At 40.3% G+C, this 25,969-nt stretch overlaps 1 protein-coding gene across 3 annotated transcripts in view; it reads left to right on the top strand.

Annotated features, from left to right (window-relative positions):
* LOC122736944 (solute carrier family 5 member 4-like) overlaps window positions 1–22,147 on the top strand; it is a 57,514-nt gene extending 35,367 nt beyond the window's left edge. The window contains exons 8-16 of one of the 3 annotated variants that reach the window (XM_043979344.1): window positions 3,818–4,038; window positions 9,112–9,247; window positions 13,928–14,035; window positions 15,639–15,789; window positions 18,536–18,704; window positions 19,160–19,375; window positions 20,478–20,585; window positions 21,084–21,101; window positions 21,557–22,147. In XM_043979344.1, the coding sequence (XP_043835279.1) occupies window positions 3,818–4,038; window positions 9,112–9,247; window positions 13,928–14,035; window positions 15,639–15,789; window positions 18,536–18,704; window positions 19,160–19,375; window positions 20,478–20,585; window positions 21,084–21,101; window positions 21,557–21,763 (1,334 nt within the window). In that variant the 3' untranslated portion in view covers window positions 21,764–22,147. Of the gene's footprint in view, window positions 1–3,817; window positions 4,039–9,111; window positions 9,248–13,927; window positions 14,036–15,638; window positions 15,790–18,535; window positions 18,705–19,159; window positions 19,376–20,477; window positions 20,586–21,083; window positions 21,102–21,545 lie in introns of all 3 variants that reach the window. The other 2 variants (XM_043979342.1, XM_043979343.1) reach the window with 2 other exon arrangements.
* Window positions 22,148–25,969: the final 3,822 nt, after the last annotated feature.

Below are 25,969 nucleotides of genomic sequence, written 5' to 3'. Positions count from 1 at the left end.
ATTGGGGTTAAGTGACTTGCCCAGGGTCACACAGCTAGTAAGTGTTAAGTGTCTGAGGCCGGATTTGAACTCAGGTCCTCCTGACTCCAGGGCCGGTGCTCTATCCACTGCGCCACCTAGCTGCCCCGGCCATACTCTCTTACCAATTTATACCAGTCTCTATGTAGAAGAATGGACACACAAAGAAACTTAGCAGGTATATACATGAGTGAGAAAGCTGCATACCTGGGGCAAATCACAACCTCTGGATAGCAGATCTTAATATTCCTTCAGGAACAATATACATCACAACTCTGCTAGCTTCCCCTTCTTCTTCTCCCCATTCTGTTGCTGGGCAAAACTGTTCCTCTCCTACTTTAAAGCCAAGGAAACAGTTTGAAGCTCTTTTCACTCACAGTCACCCTTACCAGGGGTCTGAGGAGGGGGAAAGTCCTACCTGCTTAAGCCTGAGACCTTTGAAACTCTTCAGAACTTTAAATAGCAGGAGATTCAGCTTTGTCCAATCAGCTCCAAGCCTTATCTCACGGCAAAGCCCAGTTCACAGGGAGACACAAAGCCACAAAGCTTGTCTTTCCCCCATTTGAACCAGAGATGGCAGTAGAGAGCAACCAAGGCACTCTGGAGAAGGATCTCTTCTCAGTCTGCAGATGGCAGTAGAGAGCACTATACTATAACATGTGGCACTACTGGACTATTCAACAGCCCTGACAATTTTTATTTCTACCATTTTGGAGGAAACCTTCCTTCAGTATATCACAGACTTCCTTGCCTTAGTAACGATAGAGTGATCAGCACCACCAGTTGCACACCATACTCAGGAAGATTGCCCTGTCTTTTTTAAGTGTGACCACTGTCTGGCTAGAACAGACAGAAACCATCCTGGGCATTGTGATGTTTAAAATCTAAATTGTGTAATTGCCTTAAATTAGAATCTTTAGCACCAGTCTTTGGACATTAAACATTTATTAAAGCATACAGGTATTCACATGGAGTTAAGAAAAGGCCCATCTAGCCTAGAATTCCAGCCTGGTCTGGTTCTTCCTCAAATCCTCCACCACAAGCCTGCTTCAATCATGAACTCCCCAGCAAACTGATTGTGGAAGCTTTTTATGGGTCCGGAGCATGGGCGGTCCTTACACACTGCTTCAAGCTGGATTGGTTAGTGTCATCCAAATCCACTTGAGTTAAGTTCACAGTCTAGCTTCTGAGAACAATACCTTCTTAAGGGCTAGCCAGGTGTGATTACAATCTAGTTAACCTGAAGTAGGCTAATCAGCAGTCAATCACTCTCACTTAATTCGATCAATTTAGATTAATCTCCAGGTGGGCCTTTGAGTATCTGCTAAATCCCATTATTTTATCACAGCATGGCAGATGATGGTTATAAGTGTCCTGGAGTTGAGGTATCCAGCAGAATGGCTCCACCTAGGGGACAGAAGCCTACCTATTAATATCAGGGAAGGAACTGGAAGAACCAGAAAATGGGTTCCATATGATGCTGGTTATCATATCAATTCCCATCTGTCCTCATTTCATGAGTTTACACCAGTGAGCCTCAACTACTTTTGTAGTGCAATTTTTTTAAAAATAGTATTTTAAGGACATTTTTTCTTTCACATTTTCTCTTTTAAACCACTCAGGAACATCCTGCTGGGGTTCTATGGTTTCTCTGGAATCCACAGGATCCTCTGATTAACCAGATGTTGGTTCATTTTTCCTTATCTTGGAATATGGAGACCATTTTCCCTTCTGTTATTAATATATTCCCTGTTGGTCAATCTGCTTCTACTCAAGGACTTTACTTGAGTTTTCTTCTTCCTGAGATCTCATTTTATCTCCCCTCCCCGCTTTTCCCCTTATTGCTCTCTTTTTGACTCTTTTCTTTGATGGTAATCTCTCTCAGGGCTGATCCTCAAAGCTGTCTCACTTTCTTCCCACACTGGTTGATTCATAGTTCATTAATTTTTGCCCCAAGTGACTTTTGGGAAGACATAATTTGCCCCTGCTGTATGTTTTGCCTTTTCTCTCAGGTTCAGTTGAGTGCCCTTACCCCCAAACACACACACAGACATATTCTGCCCCACTCTTAGATGAAGCTTTGTTGTGGCTCCCCTCCTTGATGCTGCAATATTTCCCCTTTCTGCTATTACAGCATGATCAAATTTCTTCAGCTTGGCTTTCCTTGATAACATGGAGGAGTGTGGTAGAGGGTAGAGTGGGGTTCTGTAGCAAGTCTATGAGTGGAGTTGTGCAGCCTTGTTGCCTGGTGAGTGGTAAGGGAGGAGGTGCTGGGTGAGCATGAGATGGGAGTTGATATTAGCTTTCTCTGTTCATTCATTGAGTTTTTGTCTTGAATGGGTTCTTGGTGTCCTACACATTGGAGACAGATGAAGTGCTTTATCTTTTGCACATAATCCCTATTTTGGAGAGTTATGAGAGGTTGTGAGACTCAGAAAAATATCTAGTCCTAGATTTTGTTGGCTATATGATGCTATAGGACTCTGCTTCTACAACTTTGGAGAATCCAACTTTTATTTCCCTGGCTTGTGATTTTCCTCCTGTGAAGACTTATTATTACATAGAGGTGGCCCTATGTCCCTAAAGGCTCTGCCAGTGAAAGACAAACTCTGTTTAGTGCTGTTGAGCTGGAAAAGCTTCACATGTGAGTCCAGTGAAAGGCTGGGTCCTTCTCATATGCCTTATAGTATACTCGGCACTGTAGATTCAGAGACAAAAATGAAGCAGCTCAGCCCTTGAGGAATTGGATTTATCTTATAGTGTGGAGTGGTTTCTATCTTAACTGGTAATTGGAATGTCCCCATGGAAGTTTAATTGTGAGTTAGAAAATGGTTTAGGTCAAACTTGTCCAATTATGTGTGCTTTCTGCTTGAGTGGGGGCCCTATTGTGGGATTTCATAGTGTTCTGTACTTGGAAGTCCTGAGGAAGTGGTCTAGTGTTAACAAAGCAGATAACAGGTCAGTGGCCTGTGATGAAACTTTCTTTTTGTATCTATATCACTGAGTCAGTCAATAAACATTTATTAAGCACCTACTATGTACTGGACATTGTGCTAAGCAAATAGGAATGCAATACTGAGAATTAGCCAATGCCTCAAAGATCTGTGATTTCATTGGTGGAATCCACTTTTCCCCCTCTCCCCACACTAATATAGATCACAACTCATTCATACTTTGCAAGGGAATTAGTAGGCATTTCTAGAACAAAAACAAAACAAAACCCCCAACCAAACAAACACCCTTTGATGATCTGGGGTTGGGGGGAACTGTTGTTGAGCCTCCCTGAACTCAGTCCAAGTTCTCAGATGACAAACACACAATGTCCATCACTGAGCCAGCTCTCAGGCTTTCTAGCTGAGCACAACTTTCCTGATCTTACCTTTGGCTATTATCCTCTGTGAGAGTCTGGGTTGACCTCCACTTGACAAGAAGCCATTAGAGAAAGATCATAGGGAAGAACTATTGTAATCTCATGTTGGACACCATACTAGGAAGCAGGGATATGGAAAGGGAAACGGAAAAGAGCTTACATTCTCCTGGAGGAAAATGATTTATCCACAAGTGAGCATGATGCAAGATAATTGGAGGTGGGAAGGAGGATAACCTGGAGGGGATCAGGAAAAGCTTTTGCCAGGGAGAGGGGTGGAAAGGATAATAGGTTTGGGATATTATGAATGTTGATGACATTCATGTCCATGGACATATTTAACATGGTCCGAGGACAGGTTCACCTCATGTGGTCTCTTGGCTCCCACTGGAGGCTCAGACTTAACTTTTTTCTGGTTTGTTTTTTTTTTAGCTTTTGCAGAAGTGGGAGGGTATAAGGCCTTCACTGAGAAGTACATGCAAGCTATCCCATCTGTCATCACAGAAAACAATGTAACTCTGCACCCAGAATGCTACACGCCCAAAGCAGACTCCTTCCACCTTTTCCAGGATCCCATCACCGGTGAACTCCCATGGCCAGGAATTGTCATTGGAATGAACCTTGTTTCTGTTTGGTACTGGTGCACAGACCAGGTGAGATGTCCAGGAGAGAAGAGGAGCCTAAGGACCCCTTTATTTTTCTCTATACAATAGAAAGAATGAAATCCCAGACCTAGAGCTGGAGTTCTTACAGGTAGGAAATCTGAGCCCCAGAGTGATTGGGTGATTTGCCCAAGTTATGTGATTAGTGAGAGATAGAGGCAGGATTCAAATCCAGGTCTTATGACCTCAAAGCCAGTGGTCAGCCCAATGTGCAGTTCAACTCCTTCATTTTTCAGATAAGGAAACTGGCTTAGAGAGCTTAGGGGACTTGCCGAAGGTCACCCAGATAGTGTGTACAAGACACCCCTTATGTGCTCCCTACTTCACCTACCTCTTGGAAATCCTGGCTTCTTTCAAAGCTCTGCTCAGGGCCTTTCCTGGCTCTCCCGTTAGATTCTCTCCACCACTGGAAATTGTTTTGTACATACTTTTCCTTTCTTACTTGGGAGCATCACTTTAGAAGAATGGAAACTGTCTGAGCACACAGACTGTTTCATTTTTTACTTTGTATCCCCAAATCCAAAGGTTTGTCATGCTGGGGTGGGAGTGGGGATAAGCTCTCACTCTCTATAAAATGCTCCAATAGCATTCGTCTCCAATAGCCTCTGACAACCGAAGACCAACTCCTGGCCTTCTCGTCATGGAACTGTTTCCACTAACAGGAGAAGGGGTAAAGGCGAGTCACTGGCACCTTAAAACCAGTTGCTTCAGGCAGGTGGGGCTCATTAGCCTTGGCAGGCAACCTGCCTAGGGGAAGGAAACCCTGATTTGAAACCTCCGCTACCTTGCAGCTATACCCATATATGGGAAAGGCTTCAGGAGTTAACCCCAAGGAAAAATCAGGAGTCGGAGTCCCTTAGGCAGTTGGATGTTGGACATCACATCCCTCTGGCAACTCCTGCAGTGGCACTGGTGCCAAACTATACTGGCTCTGTCTTTCCTTTGGATCCACCAATGTCACGGAGAGGGAAAACCTGCTGCATGGGCAACAGCTTGTTTTCCATATTGATCCACCCAGGCCAGCGCCCTGGAGAGGACGCTCCAGCTACTCCTCATAGGGTAGATACAACACGGGATGCGGCAGTTACCAGTTATAAGTCACTCAGGAGCTGCACCTCCCATATTGTATAGGACTGCACAGCCACACTGTGGCCTGTGGTTCTTCAAGGCGCTGATCCATGGTCGTCCACAACTGGTGGAGGCCTACTACTACTACTACTACTACTACTACTGCTACTACTACTACTACTACTATTACTACTATCCCCAAGGACTAGCACAGAGCCTAGCACATAGTAGGCACTTCATAATTATTTGTTGATTTAAATTGAGTACAAGAGATGAAATTCAAAACCAAAGCTGACTTCATGGTCAGTGCTTTTTTCATGCTACTTAAGAAAAACATGACACCTTTGTTTATGCAAAGCACAGACAATGTGTTTCCCATTCATTCTTTTGTTTTAATGTCCCAAGGATTCTTTGAGGGAGTCAAGGCAAGAATGAACAGTTTCATTTCACAGAGAAGAAAGCTGAAGTCTACAGAAGGTCAGTGACTTGCCCAAGGTCACAGATAGGTAGTAAGTGAGTGGTGGAGCCAAGAACTCAAATATTGGCATTCGAATGTCAAATTGGGAATGACATCAAAAAGTCAATGGGACCAAATTAGATCAGAGGGAGGAGAAAACAACCACTGAGGCACTGTCATAGACTCTCAGATCTGAGTTGGCCATCAATCCAGACTTTGCTTAAAGACCTTCGGTGATAGGGCACTATCCCCCTCCTGAGATATCCCATTCCTCTTTTTAAAAGCTCTAATTTCTTGGAAACAATCAGACCAATCAACTAACAGATAGCAAATTGGAATTTTCAAAGATTTATTACTTTTAACTTTATCAACCTTGCTTTTTCTCTTCTCTCTCTTTCATCATTTCTCACTTTCCCCTTCCTCTATCCTTCCCCTTCTCCTCTTTCCCTTCTTCTCTTCCTTTATTTTTCCTCTTTTCTTCCTCCACCTTCATTTTCCCCATTACTCTTTTTCTCCTCTCTTTTCTTTTTCTTTCTCCTCATCTTACACACACACCTTTCTCTTTTCTCTATCTCTTAGCTAACACATAAACACTCATTTATTCATTTGTTTATTCAGTTACAGTTCAAATTTCATAGGATAATGCATTTAGAACTACGAGAGACCTCTAAGATCACCTTCATCTTGCAGAGGAGAAAATAGGTCTAAAGATGGAAAAGGACTTGCCCAATGTCACACAGTTAAGAATTCCAAACAAAAAAATTGTTTCTGAATTATGATTATAATTCCCTACAGGGTCAGACTCATTAAGTTCTGAAGTCTCTCTCTGATTAGAAGCAACAAGGGTTGGTTTATGATGATTTCATCGTTGTCCTTCACAACATTAACTTAAAGAGAGAGGAATACGTCCCAAGGATCCCCATCTTGCCTCAATGAGGCAGTATATTAATCATACATTAATTCATCTAAAACCTTCTCTAAACGGTATTTTCACTTAATACTCTTTGTGTTCCACTGGCCATAGAGTCCAATATCTTCCTTTTATATATGAAGAAACTGAGGCCCAGAGACATTTAATTGATTTGCTAGAAGTCACACATGGAGTAAGTGTCAGAGATGGGGTTGGAACCCAGACTCTGTGACTCCAGAACCAATAAACCAATAAAGTCAATAAACCAATAAACCAATAAAGTCAATAAACTTTTTTTGGTTTTCTTTTGTTTTTTTAGTGAGGCAATTGGGGTTAAGTGACTTGCCCAGGGTCACACAGCTAGTAAGTGTCAAGTGTCTGAGGTCAGATTTGAACTCAGGTCCTCCTGAATCCAGGGCTGGTGCTTTATCCACTGCGCCACCTAGCTGCCCCATCAATAAACTTTTATTATGCACCTGCTATGTGCCTGACACTATGCTAAGCCCTTCAGGTACAAAGAGAGGCAAAAATCCCCATCCTCAACAAGCTCACAATCAAATGGGAGGGGAGACAGCGTGCAAACAACTATATTCAAAGCAAGCTGTACACAGGATAAATAGGAAATAATTAACAGTGTGAAGGCACTAGAATTAAGAGGGGGCAGCTAGGTGGCACAGTGGATAAAGCACCAGCCCTGGATTCAGGAGGACCTGAGTTCAAATCTGACCTCAGACACTTGACACTTACTAGCTGTGTGACCCTGGGCAAGTCACTTAACCCTCATTGCCTGCAAAAAAAAGGGGGGTTGGGGAAGGCTTCCTGTAGGAGGTGGGATTTTAGTTGGCACTTAAAAGAAGCCAGAGAAGTCATTAATCAGAGTGGAAAAGGTAGAGCATTCCAGTCATAGGGAACAGCCAGGGAGAATGCCTGGAGCTTAGAGATTCAGGGTCTTGTTCATGGGACAGCCAGGAGGCCAGTATCACTGGATTGAAGAGTACATATGGGGATTGAGGTGTTTGACAACTGGGAAGGGAGGAGGGGCCATGGCTATGAAGGGTTTTGGATGCCAAACAGCTTTTTACGTTTGCTCCTGGAAGCTAGAGGAAGTCTTTGGTGTCTACTGAGTGTGTGTGACAACATCAGACCTGAACTTGAGGTAGATAACTTTGGTGGCTGAATGGAGGATGGACTGGAGTGGGGCGAGACTTGAGGCAGGCATGCCCTACTCTGCCCCAGCAGCTATTTGAATAGTCCAGGCATGAGGTGATGGGGGCCTGTACTGACATGGGCTCAGTGTCAGGGGAGAGAATGGGGTGCACATTGGAGAGATGGTGCCGAGGTGAAATTTACAGGCCTTGGAAATAGCTTGCACATGGGGGGAGTGAGAGAGATTAAGGAGTCCAGGATGACTCCTGGGTTGTGAGCCTGGGGGAACAAGAGGATGGTGTCCTCTACAGAAGTAGGGATGGAAGGAGTAAGTGATGGGAAAGACATGGGCATGTTTTTAAGCAGTAGGAAATGAGCTTGTACAGGGGAGAGATTGATGATAAGAGAGTTGAGATGACAGAGAGAGGAGGAAATGTATCGGAGGAGACATGATAGAATGAGGCAACTTGAGCAGGTAGTGGGGTTAACCTTGATGAAGGCCACTTCATCCTGTGAGACAGGGATGAAGGAGAAGGTGACAGGAGGCATATGAATGACAGGAGATGATGGGGAAGAGGGAACTCACATTGAATGATTTCAATTTTTTCTGTAACAGATGAGGTTTTAAGGTCCTCATCTGAGAGAGTGGGGGTAGGGAGAGCCATGGAAGATTTGAGGATAGATGAAAAGGTTTGGAAGAGCCTCTGTTCACACATATATGGGGGCGGCTAGGTGGCGCAGTGGATAAAGCACTGGCCCTGGATTCAGGAGGACTTGAGTTCAAATCCAGCCTCAGATTCTTGATGCTTACTAGCTGCATAACCCTGGGCAAGTCACTTAACCCTCATTGCCCCACCCAAAAACAAAAACAAAAAAGGAAGAGCCCCTGTGGCGAGCAGGAGAGTGAGTTAATAGGGGATGTATAATAGGATTGCCAAGCAGCAGTGAGGGCCCAGTTAAGGTTGTATAACATAAATTTGTAGTGGACCTGGTCAAAACAGTTTCATGATTTTCTCTACCTTCCTCCAGCAGCATTTATGTAGGAGGTAGTGGAAAATCAGAGTGATCTGAGGCTTAGGCTTGGCAGGGCACAATCTGCAAAATCATACTTTCTCTGCCATGATACATTTCTCCCATTTGCTTCAATGCTATATTTAGAGCAGGAAAAAACCTCACTGTCAGAGGGGCATATAATCCAAATGCCTAACTACAACATTATCAACATTATCATCTTCTAGTTGAATTTCTCCTATGGTGGCAAACTCACTACCAATCTCCTATATTGTCCATTCCAGTGTTGGATAGCTCAAACACTAGAACATTCTTCCCTGCACTGAGCTGAAGGCCTCCTACCTGCAACTTCTACCCATTGCTTAAAATGAGAATCAGGCCACATTCCCCTCCCTAGGCCATTGGCACCTTCTAACTTGAGGAAGGGAGACTTAGGGCCCTGAACTGTCTATACTTTCCACTTCCCTGGCAGGTGATTGTTCAGCGGTGCCTCTCAGGGAAGAACCTGTCCCATGTGAAGGCCGGCTGCATTTTGTGTGGCTACCTGAAACTGCTGATCCTCTTCGTCATGGTGATGCCTGGCATGATCAGCCGCATTCTGTACCCAGGTAAGGCCTCCTTGACATCTGCTTGCCCTCAGGCCCTAGGAAACACTGCAATGGCCCAAGTGTTGGCCATACATCTTCTCTATCTTGTGCTCAGTAATGAGTATTATTATTATTATTAGGTTTCCCTGTAAATCTTTTACTTTCAAGATCTCATTTTTGGGTGGAGACTATATTCAGGAGAGCTTGCATTTTGAAATAGATAGAGCACTAAATTTGGGGTCAATGATCGCTCTAAGCTTGTAACTTCCCAGCCATGGACCTGGCACGTCACTCTAATCACTGGGCCTGAGCTTCCTTATCCATGAAGTGAGGGGGTGGGGACAAGTGGGCTCTAAGTGGCCTCTTTGGGTTCTAGATATGGTTCTTGATCTAGATCCATATGGTATTTTCAGGTTGTGATGGAACCTTGATTATCTGGAACCCCTGTGGAATGGGACATTTGGGTTAATTTCATTTGCTATTGTTGTTGTTGCTGTTGTCTTGTTTATTATTTTTTTTTGCACATGAAACAGCTTTTCCTTTTAAATATATAACAAAGTTATCATGTACCTTTCTTTATTTCCCTCCCTTCCCCACCACCCTAGAGATAGTTACCATTAGACAAAAATATGTGTGTGTATAGATATAGATATATGTATATCGATACATACACACACACACACACACATATATATATGTAAATCCATACTATACATACTTCTATTTGTTAATTCTTTCTCTGGATGCAGATGTCTTCCTTCATAGGTCCTTTGTAATTAATTTGGATGTTTAGAATCGTCAAAATGACTTGGTTGCTGAAAGTTTTTCTTAAAACAATATTGCTGTTACTGCATGCAGCATTCTCTTGGTTCTGTTTGTGTCACTCTTCTCTATTTCATGCAAGTTTTTTCAAAATCATCGAGCTCATCATTTCTTATAGCACAGTAGTATTGCATCATAATTATATCACAATTTGTTAAGGCATTCCCCAATTAATGGGCATACCCTCAATTTCCAGTTCTTTGTCAGCACAAAGGGAGTTGCTATAAATATTTTAGAATCTATAGGTTCTTTTCCTTTTCTCCTAATCATCTAGGGAATAGACCTAATAGTAGTATTGCTAGATCAAAGAGTATAGGCAGTTTTATAACTCTTTAGGCATAATTTCAAATTACTTCCAAAATGGTTGGGCCAGTTCAAAGTATTATCAAGAGTGAATTAATGTCCCAATTTTTCCACATCCCTTCCAACATTTGTTACTTTATCCTTCTATCATTTTGGCCAATCTAAGAGGTGTGAAAAGATATCTAAAGGTTGTTTAAATTTGCATTTCTCTAATCAATAATGATTTTGAACATTTTTTTATTTGACTATAAATTGTTTTGACTTCTTCATCAGAAAACTGCCTGTTCATATCCTTTGACCATTTATCAATAGGGAGTGATTTGTATTTTTATATATTTAAATTAAATTTATATATTTAATTTAATTTAAATTTATATATTTATTTTTATAGATTTGACAAAGCTCTTTATATATTTGAGATATGAAACCTTCATCTGAGAAAGGCATAGACCTTTGTACAAAACCTTATTCACTTAATGTGATCAAAAATATCTATTTTATACCTCACAATCTTCTCTATCACTTATTCATAAATTGTTGGCCTATCCATAAGTCCAATAAGGGAATATGTTTCCTGTTCTTCAAATTTTCTTGTAATATCTCCCATTACATCTAGGTCATGTATTCTACTACTTTGCTAAAATTATTAATCATTCCAAATAATTTTTCAGTGGATTCTTTAGGATTTTCCAAGTATATCATCATATTGTCTGCACAAAGAAATAGCTCTATTACCTCTTTGCCCTTTCTGTTTGCTTCTATTTGTCTTTCTATTGCTATTGCTAGGATTTAAATACAATATTGAATAATGTTGGTGACAATGAGCATCCTTCTTTCACACTTGATCTTATTGGGAAGTTTTCTAGCTTGTCCTCATTAAAATAATACTTGCTGATGGTTTTGGGTAAGTGCTTCTTATCAATTTAAGGAAAAATCCATTTTTATCTACACCTTCAAAGGTTTTTTATTAGAAGTGAGCATTGTATTTTAGCAAAAGGGTTTGGGTTTTTTTTTGGGGGGGGGAATGTAGGTTAAGTGACTTGCCCAGGGTCACACAGCTAGTGTGTGTCAAGTGTCTGAGGACAGATTTGAACTCAGGTCCTCCTGAATCATGGGCCAGTGCTTTATCCACTGTGCCACCTAGCTGCCCCGAAACATAATTTTAAAATTTTATTCTTCTTGAGTTTTTTGTCTGTTTTCTTTCACAACATGGCTAATATGGAATTTTTTTGCATGACTACACTTGTATAACATATTGAATTGCTTGCTTTCCCCAGGTGGGTGGGGAGGGAGGGAGGAAGGGAGAGAATTTGGAACACAAACTTTTTTAAATGGATGTTAAAATTTTTACATGTAATTGAGGAAAAATAAAATGCTAAATAATTTTTAAAAAATATAATCTCATGATTTTGTTACTCTTATTATTGATATAATCAATTATATTAATAGTTATCCCTGAATTCCTGGTGTAAATCCCACTTGTCACAATGTATAATCTTTATATTATATTGTTGTCATCTCCTAGCTAGAATCTTATTTAGTATTTTTGCAACCATATTCATTAATGAGATTGGTCTATAATTTTCTTTCTCTGTTTTTACTCTTCCTGGTTTGGGTATCAATATAATAATTTTTTCATAAAAGAAGTTTGGTAGGATCCCTTCTTTGCCTATTATTCCAAATAATTTATTTAATGTTAGAATTTGTTGGTCTTTTAGTATTTGATAGAATTCACTTGTAAATCCATCTGGTTCAGGTGCTTTTTTCTTAGGAAATTCATTTGTGACCTGTTTCATTTCTTTTTGTAGAATAAGTCTATTTAGATATTCTACTTCCTCTTCTACTAATCTAGACAGTTTACCTTTTTGTAAATATTCTTCCAATTCACTTATTGGTATATAATTGGGCAAAATAACTCCTTATAATTGCTTTGATTTCATTTTCATTAGTGGCATATTAACCCTTTTCTCTTTTAGCACAATAATTTGGGTTTTTCTCTTTTTAATCATATTAATCAATGGTTATGTGTTTTATTCATTTTTTTTCATAAAACCAACTCTTAGTTTTATTTATTAATGAAAGGTTTCTCTTATACTCAATTTTATTCATCTCACCTTTAATTTTTAGAACTTCTAATTTAACATTTAATGGGGGATTTTTAGTTTGTTCTTTTTCTATTTTTTTAATTGCATACCTAATTCACTGGTCTACTCTATTTCTATTTTATTGATGTAAGCAGTTAGAGATGTAAATTTTCCTCTGGTTATTGATTTTGATGTATCCCATAGGTTTTGTTATGTTGTCTCCTTATTGTCATTCTCTTTAATGAAACTATTTATTATTAACCAACTTATTCTTTAATAATAGGTTATTTAGTCTCCAACTAGTTTTTTATTCTGTTTCTGTAGTCCTTTATGAAAAGTAATTGTATTGCATTGTGTTCTGAAAAGGATGCATTTAATATTGCTATTTTTCTGCTTTTAACTATAAAATTTTTATGTGCTAATGTATGGTCAATCTTTATAAAGGTACCATGTACAGCTGGAAAAATGGTATATTCCTTTCTATTCCAATTCAGTTTTCTCCAGATAGCTACCATATTTAGCTTATCTAAAATTCTATTCTCTTCCTTGACTTCTTTCTTATTTATTTTTTGTTAGCTTTATCTAGTTTTGAGAGGGGAAGATTAAAATCCTCCACTATTATAGTACTGCTATCTATTTCCACTTATAATTCATTTAACTTAAAAAAAATTGGATGATAGGGGCAGCTAGGTGGTGCAGTGGATAAAGGATTGGCCCTGGATTCAAGAAGACCTGAATTCAAATCTGGCCTCAGACACTTGACAGTTACTAGCTGTGTGACCCTGGGCAAGTCACTTAACCCTCATTGCCCTGCAAAACCCAAAAAAAACAAACAAAAATTATGTTGAGATGGAGTCTACAGGCTCCTTCAGATTGCCTAAGGTGTCATGGTCACTTTCCAAAAGATGAAAAAAGTCTAGTCTAAATAAATAATATTATATACATTATTAGATGATGTCACTTGATTGGGTGTTGCTGGATTTATTGCTCTTTGTTCCATCTTGGGGCAGGGGCAGAAGGTTGGGATTTTTGCACCCACAAATGATTGTGTATTCAATCAAATGACAAGGATTTATTAAGTGCCAACTATGTGCCAGGTACTATGATGGTTCTGGGAATACAAAGACCAAAATAAGTCACTGTTTTCAGGGGGCATAATGAAGACAGCAATAAATTTTGAAAAAATGTTTTTAAGAGTCAAGACATCCTAGGAAAGTTCAATGAAAAAGCGGGAAGCTCTGCTCTGAAGCAGAGGAACACGTTTTTGTGCTCTATTAGCTGTTAGCCCCAGCTCTCAAATGGGGCACATTTTGAGAGAATGACTTCAGTGTGGGAGCTGCCAGGCAGAATGTCCTGGCCCCAGAAGGAGCCCATAAGTTCCTGCTAAGGCAGACACTCAGAAGCTCCCTTTCTAGCTCCCACACCAGTGTGCTTGGCTCTCCTCCCTGCTTGGATTTTCACTGACAGGAGTTCTCTCTGGCTCTCTCCACAGATGAAATTGCCTGTGTCGTGCCTTCGGAATGTGAGAAATACTGTGGCATCAGTGTGGGCTGCACCAACATGGCCTACCCAAAGCTGGTGATAGAGCTTATGCCAGATGGTTAGTTCCCCTATAGGGTCTTCATGTCACCCACCATAGGGTGTCATAAGCAATGATTTGAGTGGTCTCTGCCAAATATTGGAGCCTTTTCTCACTAAGTCCCTGGGTTGGGAAGGACCTCAGGGCTCATCTATTCCAATTTGGCCTTAATAATCCCTTCCACATTACACCCAACAAGGGGTCATCTAGTCTCTGCTTGAAGACTTCCCATGGCAGCCACTTTGGAATAACACCAATTGTTAGGATGTTTTTCCTAACGTTGAGTCTAATTCTGCCTTCTTGCAACTTCCACTAATGGCTCCTGGTTCTGGCCTCTGGGGCCAAGCTGAACAAGACTAATCTCTATTTCTTATGACAGGCCTTCTAATATATGAGCAAAGCTATCATGTTCTCTCTCCTGTCCTCTTCTTGCCCTCTTCTGTACTGATTTCAGCTTGTCTCTTTGAGGGTAAATCTTATTTTCAAGGAAGCTTGAACTCAAGATATAGGTTCAAAACTTGCAGACACTAATTAGCTGTAAGACCTTGGGCAAGTCACTTAACCTCTGCCTGCCTCAGTTTCCTTCTCTATCAAATTAAGGAGTTGAATCAGATAGCTTCCAAGTTTCCTTCCAGGTTTCAGTCTATGATCCATTGATCTTACAGGCTAATCAAAAATGCTGAGTATGCTTTATTTATCTGCAAAATAGTAGAAAGATACCAGCATCCCTATAAACTCATATAATCATAAAACCCAGAGGACTAGAGGTCAATCAGACCATTTCCACTACTTGATGTCAGGGGGGCCCCTAGGAGCTGACCACGATTGCCTGGATAATAAAAAAGCTAAAGGAGATTACATTGTACAGACCCCTAGAGTCCAGAAAGGACCTTAGAGATCACTTAGTTCAAACCCTCATTGAACAGATAAGAAGTGAAGCTCAAAGAGTGACAATGACTTCATGATAATCATGTCTCCTATTTCTCTAGGACTTTGAAGTCTATGAAGTGCTTTCTTCCCTTGTGAAAAAGGTAGCATAAGTATGATTTGTCATAATTAGCCCCATTCCACAGAAGAGGAAACTAAGGTTCAGAGATGTGAAGGAACTTTCCTAATATCATATAGCTAGTAAGGCAGAAGGACAAATTCAAACCCAGATCTCTGCTGTGCCCTGTCTCTGGAGTAAGAGGACTTGGGCTCAAATCTAATCTCTGAGGAGTCATTTTTGGGTCATTGACCCCCAACTGAAATTATTCCAGGAAATCTCCAATATAAAGTATAAGTATAGCTCATATCAAGGTTTATTCCAATGTGGATAGGAGGGTCCCTAGTTCCCATATAAACACTCATGGTTGCAAATGCAAATTGAGTATGGGTCAGCCCTTGTTCTGCCAGCTCTGACCCTTTATGTACTATGGTCCCTTCCAAGTCTGACATTCTTTCTAAGCTCTATCTCAGCTCCATCACTCTCTGTTCTAAGACCCTGGCAGCTCTGACATTCTGTGTTTGAATTATTCTCACAGGTTTAGGAACTGTGGAAGGACAGCATGAAGCCATGGACATTGGCTCTTAAATTCAGTAAAAAAAAAAAGATAATTTCCTCTTTTTTTGGTTGTTGTTCAAGGTCTTCGGGGACTGATGTTGTCTGCCATGTTGGCATCACTCATGAGCTCCCTCACCTCCATCTTCAATAGTTCCAGCACACTGTTCACCATTGACATCTATACCAAAATTCGAAAGCAAGCATCAGAGAGAGAGCTTCTGATAGTGGGAAGGTAACAGAACTAATGATAATAGTTCAAATTTTATAATATATTATTATAATACATAATATATATTTCATAATAGCATCACTTTGAGGTTTGTAAATGGACCTACATTTGATCTTCATAACAACCTTTCAAAGTAAGTGCTATTAATATTCTCACTTGAGAGATGAGGAAATGGAGGCTTAAAGAGCCTATGTGCTTTGCCAAGGGTCACATGGCTAGTCAGTGTCTGAGAAAAGATTAGAAATGAGGTCTTCTTGAAGCCAAGTCTTGTACTCTCTCCACTGCTTCACCTAGCTGACAGCTCTGTGAACATCTTGGCCAGAATGTGCTCATCCCTTGAACCTATGCATCTTATAAATAGTACAGAAGAAAGCAAGAGGGATGACCTTCTGGGTAGAAGAAGTAGGCAAGCAAGACCTAGGAAGCCATGTTTGTGATGGACAGCTAAATTATAGAAAGCTTAGCATAAGATTTCTTAGCTCTATAAACTCAAATAGTCATAGATTCAAGCCAAAATCTAATACATATTTAGTAAGCATCTAATATGTGAGCTATTCTTCTGGGTTCTAGCAGATAGAACACCCCCCACAAATGGAAAAACCCCAGTTCTTATCCTCAAGGATCTTCCATTCTGCTCGAAAGATATACTATGTACACAGATAAGTAAATAAAAAGTATTTTTTTAGAAGTCATTGGTGGGCGGGCAGCTAGGTGGCACAGTGGATAAAGCATCAGCCCTGGATTCAGGAGGACCTGAGTTCAAATACAGCCTCAGACATCTGACATTTACTGGCTGTGTGATCCTGGGTAAGTCACTTAACCCTCATTGCCCCGCAAAAAAAGAAGAAAAAAAGAAAAGAAAAATAATGATAATATAATTGATAATATAAAATACTTGGGAGTCTGTCTGCCAAGAAAAATTCAGGGACCATATGAAAACAATTACAAAACACTTCACATAAATAAAGACAGATCTAAACAACTGGAGAAATACTAATTGCTTATGGGTAGGCTGAATCTATATAATAAAAGGGCAATTCTACTTAAATTAATTTACTTGTTCAGTGCCATACCAACCAAACTTTGAAAGAATCATTTTGTAGAGCTAGACAAAATTATAACAAAATACAGGAATATTGAAGGAATTAATGAAAAAAATATGAAGGAAGGTATCCTGGAACTAAAAGATTTCAAACTATATTACAAAGAATTAATCATCAATGGAATAGGTTATATACACAATACATAGTATCAAATGACTGTAGGAATTTAGTGTTTGATAAACCCAAAAATCAAGGCTTTGGGGGCAAGAAGTCATTCTTTGAAGCATTTTGTCAGAAACCAAGGTTGGCATGGACCAACAACTAATATTGTACCAAGATAAGCTCAAAATAGGTACATGATTTAGACATAAAAGGTGATATCTTAAGTACATTAAGGAGCATGGTATATTCTATCTATCAAATCTATGGCTAAGAGAAGAGTTTATGACCAAACAAGAGAAAATTAAGGGAAGTAAAATGTATAATTTTGATTACATGAAATTTAAAAGGGTTTGCACAAACAAAACTGGTGCAGCCAAAATTAGTAGTAAAGCGAAAAACTGGAAAAATTCAGCAACTTTCTCTGATAAAGGTCTCATTTCTCAAATATATAAGGTACTGGGCTAAATTTATAAAAATAGGAGATATTTTCCAATTAATAAATGGTCAAAGGAGATGAACAGGCATTTTTCAGAAGAAGAAATTGAAGTTACTAATAGTCACACAGAAATTTTCTAAATCACTATTGATTAGAGAAATGCAAATTAAAACAAAACTCTGAAGTACCACCTCATACCTATCAGATTAGCTAACATGACAGAAAAGGAAAATGACAAATGCTGGAGAGGATGTGGAAAAAATAGGTACACAATTTCATTTTTGGTGGAGTTCAACCATTCTGGAGAAAAATTTAGAACTATGGCCGGAGGGCTATACAACAGTGCATATTCTTTAACCCAGTAATACCACTTCAGTTGTTTCCAGTCATGTCTGAATCCTCATAACCTCTTGGCAAAAATACTGGAGTGGTTTGCCATTTTCATCTCCACATTTTACAGATGAGGAAACTGAGGCAAACAGGGTTAAGTGACCTGCCCAGGTTCCCACATCCAGTAAATGTCTAAAGCTGGATTTGAACTTAGTTCTTACTGACTTTATGAATTGTACCACCTGGTTGCTAAAAAAAGAAGATGGAGAGATCAATGACTTCGACATGCAACAACAATAAAAAGGGGAAAAAAACCTTGAGGAATGTGTTCCAGGATACAATGGCAAGTGTAATGTCCATTCCTGCCCAGGGGATTTCTCTGTACCTTCGATAGGCTTTCTAGGAGCAGATTCCCTTCCTCTTGAGGTTTACAAAAGACTGCACCCCCATAGGTATTTGGGAGGAAATCAAGCAGGCCCTGGGAAAGATAGCCTGACTGTGTGGAGAAAGGGAAACTCATTTTCATCCCCTCCCCTTCTTCCCTTAATCTCCACCACCAGTACTCATGCTCCCTTACACTCTGCTAAAGCCTGTTTCCCCTTTACCAATCCTTATGGTGTCAGGGGCTGTTGAAGTATTTTGCAACACAAGGGTTCTGGTCTCATGGGGATGGAGAAGAGTCTTCCCAGGTAAGAAGTTCCCTGCCACCATGGGAAAAACCCCAGTTTGTCCACCTTAATTATAGCTCTGTGGCTGACTGATTGAATTATACTTATAGGTTGTTCATCCTCATCATGATTGCCCTTAGCATTGCTTGGGTCCCAATAGTCCAGGTGGGTCAAAGCGGTGAACTTGTCCAGTATATAGAGTCAATATCAAGCTACCTCGGTTCCCCCATTGCAGCTGTGTTCCTGCTTGCCATCTTCTGCAAGAGAGTTAATGAGCAGGTGAGTCAGAACGGGGAGATTGAGGCAATGAGGACTGCTTCAATGAGTAGAGGCAGAAAGGACTGACTGCCTGGGGAACTCAAAATGCCTCTTCCTCCCACATTCATGGATGTCCCCAATTCCAAATATCTCACAGAAATAGGACATAATATTAATAATTGTCCATTATAAATATATGGTAGAAAGAGTCCTTATAGTTAAGAGTCAAGCTTCTTGGGGCAAATCACTTAAATTATCTGGGGCTTGGTTTTCTCATCTGAAAAATAAACAAGGTTAGACTCAGTTTCCCTTCCAATTCTGCCATTCCTAGAATCACATATGAAAAGTCTGTTATTTTTTGTTGTTTTTGCCATTCTAGTTTTCAATAATTCTTCCAGCCCACAAGATGCATTTTGCATGGTTTGTGGTCCCTTGTTCTGAAAGCACAAACAACTCTCCTTGGCTTTCTTTGGCAGGGGGCTTTCTGGGGACTGATGTTTGGACTTGTGATTGGCCTAATTCGTATGATTGCTGAGTTTGCCTATGGGACAGGCACCTGCATGTTCCCCACCCAGTGTCCCAAGATCATCTGTGGATGGCATTTCTCCTATTTTGCCATTGTCCTCTTCACCTTGACAGCCTTGGTTGTACTTGGTATCTCCCTAATGACAAAACCCATTCCTGACATACATGTAAGTATGTTTGCCGTTACTCATCATGGATTCATGCCCCTTTCCTGGCCTCTATCTTAGCTATAAAACCTGGATCAGGAAGACTTTGAGTCACATAATCCTAGACTCTCAAAGAGAGGGAGCATTTCAAACCATAGCATGTCAGAGATAGACTATAATAAGATGCGATGTAGTAGAGTTAAGTGTGAAATTTCACACTTAGGTTCAAGAGACCAACTTCATGAGTACCAGAGGAGGGAGGCATGCTCCGAAAAAGTTGGGGGGGTTGCTTTAGTGAACTGAAAGCCCTCTATGAGGCAGTGGCTTGGTCCAACTGCCAAGAAAGCTGTCATTTTTAGTCTTCATTGTATCTGGGACTGAACCTGGAATGTGTGGTCAGTGATGGGGGACCCATTTTAGATAGAATGTGGATAAAGAACAGATCATCTAGGGGAAGATGAACAGGGTGCCAGAGGGCTTGAAGTTCATGTCTCAAATGCTGGTATGTTGAAAGGACTGAGAATATGGAACTAGGAAAAGAGATCATTTGGGGGTGAGGTAGAGGAGAGACATTTTAGAGGTCCTCAAGAATTTAAGGACTGCCACATGGAAGATGGATAAGACTTGTTTTATTTTACCCCGGAGGGCAAAACTAGGAACCAGAGAAAGAAGTCATAAAAGGTAAACTGAATCTCGAAGTCAGGAAAATTTTTGTAGAACATAAGATGTCAAAATTGGGAGGGGCCTTAGCATGTAGAATGCCATAGCTAAGGGGGACCTTAGAACAGGAATGCCAGTGCTTAACGGGGCCCTAGAACAGGGATTGTCAGATCTGGGAAGAGTCTTAGAACAGGGAATATCAAATCTGAAAGAGCCTTGAGAACACAGAATGTGAGCTCTTGGAGGATTCTTAGAACGTAGAATGTCAGATCTAGAAGAGACTTTAGAACATTGAGTGCTAGAGCTGGAGGGCCCTTAGAACATAGAGCTGGGAAAGAATTAAAGCAGGCTTCCTGGAGGTGGGCAGCACTTGATCTGAGAGATTCATTCTAACATCTTTGGTGGACAGAGGTGCTCTTTGCCATGGTCACAGGGCTAATTCCTGCCTGTGTTCTCTGGACAGCTGCACCGCCTTTGCTGGGCTCTCCGCAATAGTGAGGAAGAACGCATTGACCTGAATCCTGAGCAATATGGACAAGAGGAAGCTGGAGACCAGGTGGAAGGAGGTGATGTTTAATTTTTTTAATATTTTTTAAACATGGCAGTTTTGTTGTGATTGTTGAGTCATTTGTCATATCCAAATCTGTGACTCCATTGGGGATTTTCTTTGCAAAGATAGATCCTGGAGTGGTTTGACATTTCTTTTTCTAGCTCATTTTAGAGATAAGGAACTGAGACAAACAGAGTGAAGTGACTTGTCTAGGGTCATACAGCTAGTCTGAGGCTGGATTTGAACTCAGACCTTCCTGACCCCAAGACCAGCACTTTATCCTTTTGTCTTGCTGTGTTCCCAGCTCCCCTGGACTCTCAGACACCCTGCCTTCCATCAAGGGGTTATATTTTTGACAAACTGGCCAGGACACCTTCCCATCTACTGAGACAAATTTGTCCTTAGTAGGACTCAGGGCCCCCTTGTGCATTGATCAAGGCCATCTTGAAAATGGAAGCCCCCTTTTCCTTCTGGCATTATGGTGTAAATCTCTTCTCTGGTGGTACAAACTCTAACCAGGATCCTGAGATTCCTGAGGTCTGCAGTGTTCTCTGGAGGACCCTTTCCCTTCAGACTTATTGTCTCTAGTTGCTGTCTTTAGTGCTATCAGGGAACAACTATTGTTTCTGTTGGAGTCTGATCACTTGCCAGAAAACCAGCTCCCTCTCAGTCACCTTTATAACTCACTATGGCAGGAGACATTGGCTAGCATATTTTTCTTGGAGGCAGAGAGAGCTGGATTTGAATCCTGTCTCTCACATCCATTAGCTGTGTGACCATAGAGAAATCACTTTATCTCTCTGAGTCTCAGATTCCTCATCTGCAAAATGGGCATAAAATATCTGTCTTGCCCACATCCCAGCACTTTTGTGAGATGCAAATGACAACCTGGTAAAGCTTTTTGCTCATTTTAAATGCCCTGTAGAAATGCACATTATGAGCACATTTCCTTACTGCCGGTCTCTCTTCCCTTTCCTCCAGATGGCCCAGAGGAATCACAAGGGTGCTTTAAGAGGATCTGGAATGCATTCTGTGGGCTGGATACAAAGAAAGGCCCCAAGCTGACCAAGGAGGAGCAGGCTGCCATGCAGAAGCAGCTGACAGATACATCTGAAAAACCCTTCTGGAGGAACGTGGTGAATGTCAACGCCATCTTGATCATGACTGTGGGTGTCTTCTACCATGCTTATTTTGCCTGAGCCCTGCCTGGGGCTTCAGAGCAGGGACAACCAAGCTTAGAAAACCAACCCTCCTTTTCCCTCTTAGCCCTTCACTGGGCTGTGGAAGGGCAGTAAATAGGCATAATTGAAAACTGGTGAGGAGGGAAGGAAAAAAGAAAGAAAGGAAGAGAGGAATGATGAAGGAGACAGAGAGAGAGTGTGTCTAAAAAGGGTTTCACAGAATCTCAGGGCTAAAAAAGCTTTCCAAGATATCTGGTCCAGCTCATACCGGATCAAGAATCCTATCTACACCCTCCTTGACTCATCCAGCTTCTACTTCATGACATCCAGTGATGGGAAACTCACTACTGACCAAAGCAGCCTTTGGGACAACTCTAACAGGAGGAAGATTTTGGCCTCATATCAAGTCTAAATCTGCCTATTGGACACTCCCATCTATCCAAACTAATTCTGTGACCCAGGAAGAATAATGTCTTAGAATCAATAACTATCATCCAGTTATGAGGTTCTATGAAAAAAAATCAGCCATTATATTAAGGTGAGGGCTCCCCCACATCATGTTTTAAATATAGGATCTGTGGTGCCATGAAAATTCTTATCTCAAATAAATCTGAAATCCATAAAATCCTTCAATACTCTGATAATTTGGATGGACTATATCCAAGTGTGCACTCTCTCCTCTGAGGCTGATCATAGCCCATTCTGGTCTCCTTATTGATCAAGCAATAAATGCTTCTTTGTTGTTTATATGTGTCACGTAGTTCTTGTCCACATCCTCCTGTAAATCCTCCATGGAAGGCCTACTTATCTAAGGTACTAGAGGCTTTTCCTCCCTCTGGTCCCTTCACCATCCCACAGGTACCTTTGGGCATCATGCTTTGCCCTGGATACATGACCTGCTCAATTCCTTTTCCAATCATTCATATCATTAATGATATCTTGATCATAGTTAATCATGAATTATAAGCTGTAGCCTCCTCCCGCCCATAGTGTGTCCTTCTGATGTCCTTTGGGTTATCATCAACTTCATATAACATACAAAATAAATACAGAATATATGGAAGGTTACCTTAGAGGGAGTGCCGTCAACAATTAGGGCTGAGAGAGTGAGGGGAAATCAGGGAAGGCTTCCTGTATAGGAAGTGATCTTGAACTAAGTCTTAAATGAAGCCAGGAATTCTAAGAATTTGAGGTTGGAAGGGAGAGCATTTCAGGCATGGGGAGCAGCCAGTGCAAAGGCAAAGAGAGGGAATGGAGTGTCGTGTGTAAGGAACAGCAAGTGGGCCAGTATGGCTGGATCATGGAATTCATTGAGGGGAATAGAGTTTAAGAAGACTGGAAAGGAAGGAAGGAACCAGGTTATCAAGGGCTTTAAATGCCATAGGACTTTCTGTTTGATGCTGAAGGTAATAGGGAGCCACTAGAGTTTGTTGAGTTATTTTGGTTGAGTGCTGAAGTTGAAGTGAGATTGCCAAGAGTTTAGAAGAGAGGAGAGTATCATGGATGTACCAATAAAAATAACTTTTTCAAGGCTGAGAAGAGGAGAGATATGGGATGATAGCTTGTGGGCAGGATCAAGAGAGGGTTTTATAGATGATTAGAAGTTCAAGGTTGAGGATTTGTGTCAGCCTAGCCACCAATTGCTAGACCTGCTGTATCCTTGTGAATTATGACAGACCTGGCAGTGTTGTGGTCTCATGTTCAGTTGGGGAACCTATAGAGGAGGTAGGAAGTGGTTTGTCCCAGTTGGAAGTTTCATGTTGCCCAATTATAAGTCAACAAAACTGATGACTTAAAATAAATAAATGAATTTTTACCAAAAAAAATAAAAATAAAACACCCAGATTAACAGAACAAAAAATAAACAAGTCAAATAACCCAATCTCAGAAAAAGAAATTGAACAAGCCATAAATGAAAGGGGAAAAAGTATGACCAAATGTAATTAAAAGTGATTTCGTCAAATAGTCAAAGAACGATTCATTCCAATATTACACAAACTTTTTACAAAAATAGGAAAATAAGGGATCTGACCATTTTTTTCTATGATGCAAATATGGCCTTGCTTCTTAAATCAGGGAAAGAAAAAATGTAGAAAAATCTCTAGACCAATATCCCTAATAAATACTGAAACAAATTTTAAAATTATTACCAGAGACTAAGTAAAATATCAAAGAGATTATATACTATTCCCAGGTTTGATTTATTTTTATTTTTTTATTTTAATAGAATTTTATTTTTTCCCAATTACATTACATGTAAAGACAATTTTCAATATGCATTTTTGTAAGATTTTGAGTTCCAAAGTTTTCTCCCTCCCTCCCTTTCCTCCCCCACCCCCAAGACAGCAAGAAATCTGCTAGAGGTTGGACAATACATATTATTCATGTTGTAAAAGAAAAGTCAGAACAAAAAAGGAAAATCCATAAGGGAAAAAATGAAGCAAAAAAAGTGAAAATCGTCTGCCTTCATCTGCATTCAGACTCCATAGTTATTTCTCTGGATGTGGAAAGCATTTTCTGTCATGAGTCTTTTGGAATTGTCTTGGATCATTGTATTGCTGAGAAGAGCTAATTCTATCATGGCTGATCATCACACAATATTGCTGTTACTATGTATAATGTTCTTCAGGTTTAGCTCACTTTACTCATCATCAGTTTATGTAAGTCCTTCCAGGTGGGTTTCAGAAGTGGGTTTTGGGAAGTGGGGAGTGGGATGTGCCCAACCTCACCTTCTGATTGGTTAAATAATCAGAGGGGTTAGGCCTTTAACCTTAGGGTTAGTCCATATCCAACACTTTGGAGACCTCTGCACTAGGTCATTGAAATATTCACTAACTCATCATAACCAATATGTGTCAGAGAGAGGACTTGAACACAGGTCTCTCTTGCTCCCTAGCCACAATGCCTCTTTTGCTCCTATTTATACAACATTGTAAGGCTGAAAAGTACCAAGGATTAGTCTTATTCTGTCTGACCCCAGGGGCAGAACCAGGAGCAATGGTGTCTGATATCAGGACAACTGGCCTAACAACTAGTGCTATGTCAACATAGAATGGCCTGCCCTAAGGGAGGTGAAGTTGTGTCAGAGAGAAGCCCACAATTATCACAAGTACCATGGAATGAGATCAACTTTCCATTGTGTTTATGCTATGGCTCTCTTGGCATCAGTCCTATAGCTCTAACAAGTTAAGTGGCTTGTCCAGGGTCGCACAGCCAGTTCATCAGAGGCAAAATCAGAACTCAGGTCATCCTAACTTCAAAGCAAGGTTTTTATGTTTCTGCCTATTATTATTATAAATATATTTGTTTTCATTATTATTAAGTCATTTATATAACATTTATATAGCATTGTAAGGTTTGTAAAGTGACATATCTTAATTATCACCCTAGAGAAGGCTTACCATTAGACCCAAATACATACATACATACATACACACATATGGAGAGATAGATAGATAGATCAATAGACAGACAGATGATAGATAGATAGATATAAAACTATACTATACATGCTTCTATTTAAAAGTTCTTTCTCTGGAGGTGGATAGTATCATTCTTCATAGGTCCTCTGTAGTTGATTTGAGTATTTATGGTACTCAAGATAAATTAGTCATTCAAAGTTGTTCTGTGAAGTCAATATTTCTGTTACTGTGTATACCATTCTCTTGGTTCTGTTTATTTCACTTTTCATCATTTTTCTTTCATGTTTTTCTAAAGTCAACTGGTTCATCACTTCTTATAGTGCAATAGTATTATATCACAATCATAATAATACAACTTGTTTAGATATTCCCCAATTGAAGGGCATCCCCCATTACTAGTTCTTTGCCACCACAAATTGCTGCTATAAATATTTTAGAACACATAAATTCTTCCCCTTTCCCCCAATCACCTAATCAATGTTGAAACATAAGAGCCAATAGTAATTTCCTTGTAAAATTCAAACAATATTGCCTATGAATACTGGAGCACTCTAGAATGAATTCAGGAGCTGTCCACGGTTCTGAAACCAGGCATCTGAACAGTATATAGAACCATTCGGCAATTTTGTCATAGTGATAAGAGTCCATCAGCTGTTCTGCTTGCCCACATGTCTATTGACAAATATCATTCTCAGAATGGAGAGTGTAACCTTGGGTCACACAGCTAACAAAATACAGTCTAATTTAATGAGCCAGAGAAGAGAGATTAGTATCATGAATGAGCATATACATGTATTTTTAG

Source organism: Dromiciops gliroides, chromosome 1 (assembly GCF_019393635.1).
Source record: "Dromiciops gliroides isolate mDroGli1 chromosome 1, mDroGli1.pri, whole genome shotgun sequence".
NCBI classification, from domain to species: Eukaryota; Metazoa; Chordata; class Mammalia; order Microbiotheria; family Microbiotheriidae; genus Dromiciops; species Dromiciops gliroides.
The sequence above is the reverse complement of the archived record's forward strand: the minus strand, read 5'-3'. Positions and strand labels throughout refer to the sequence as shown.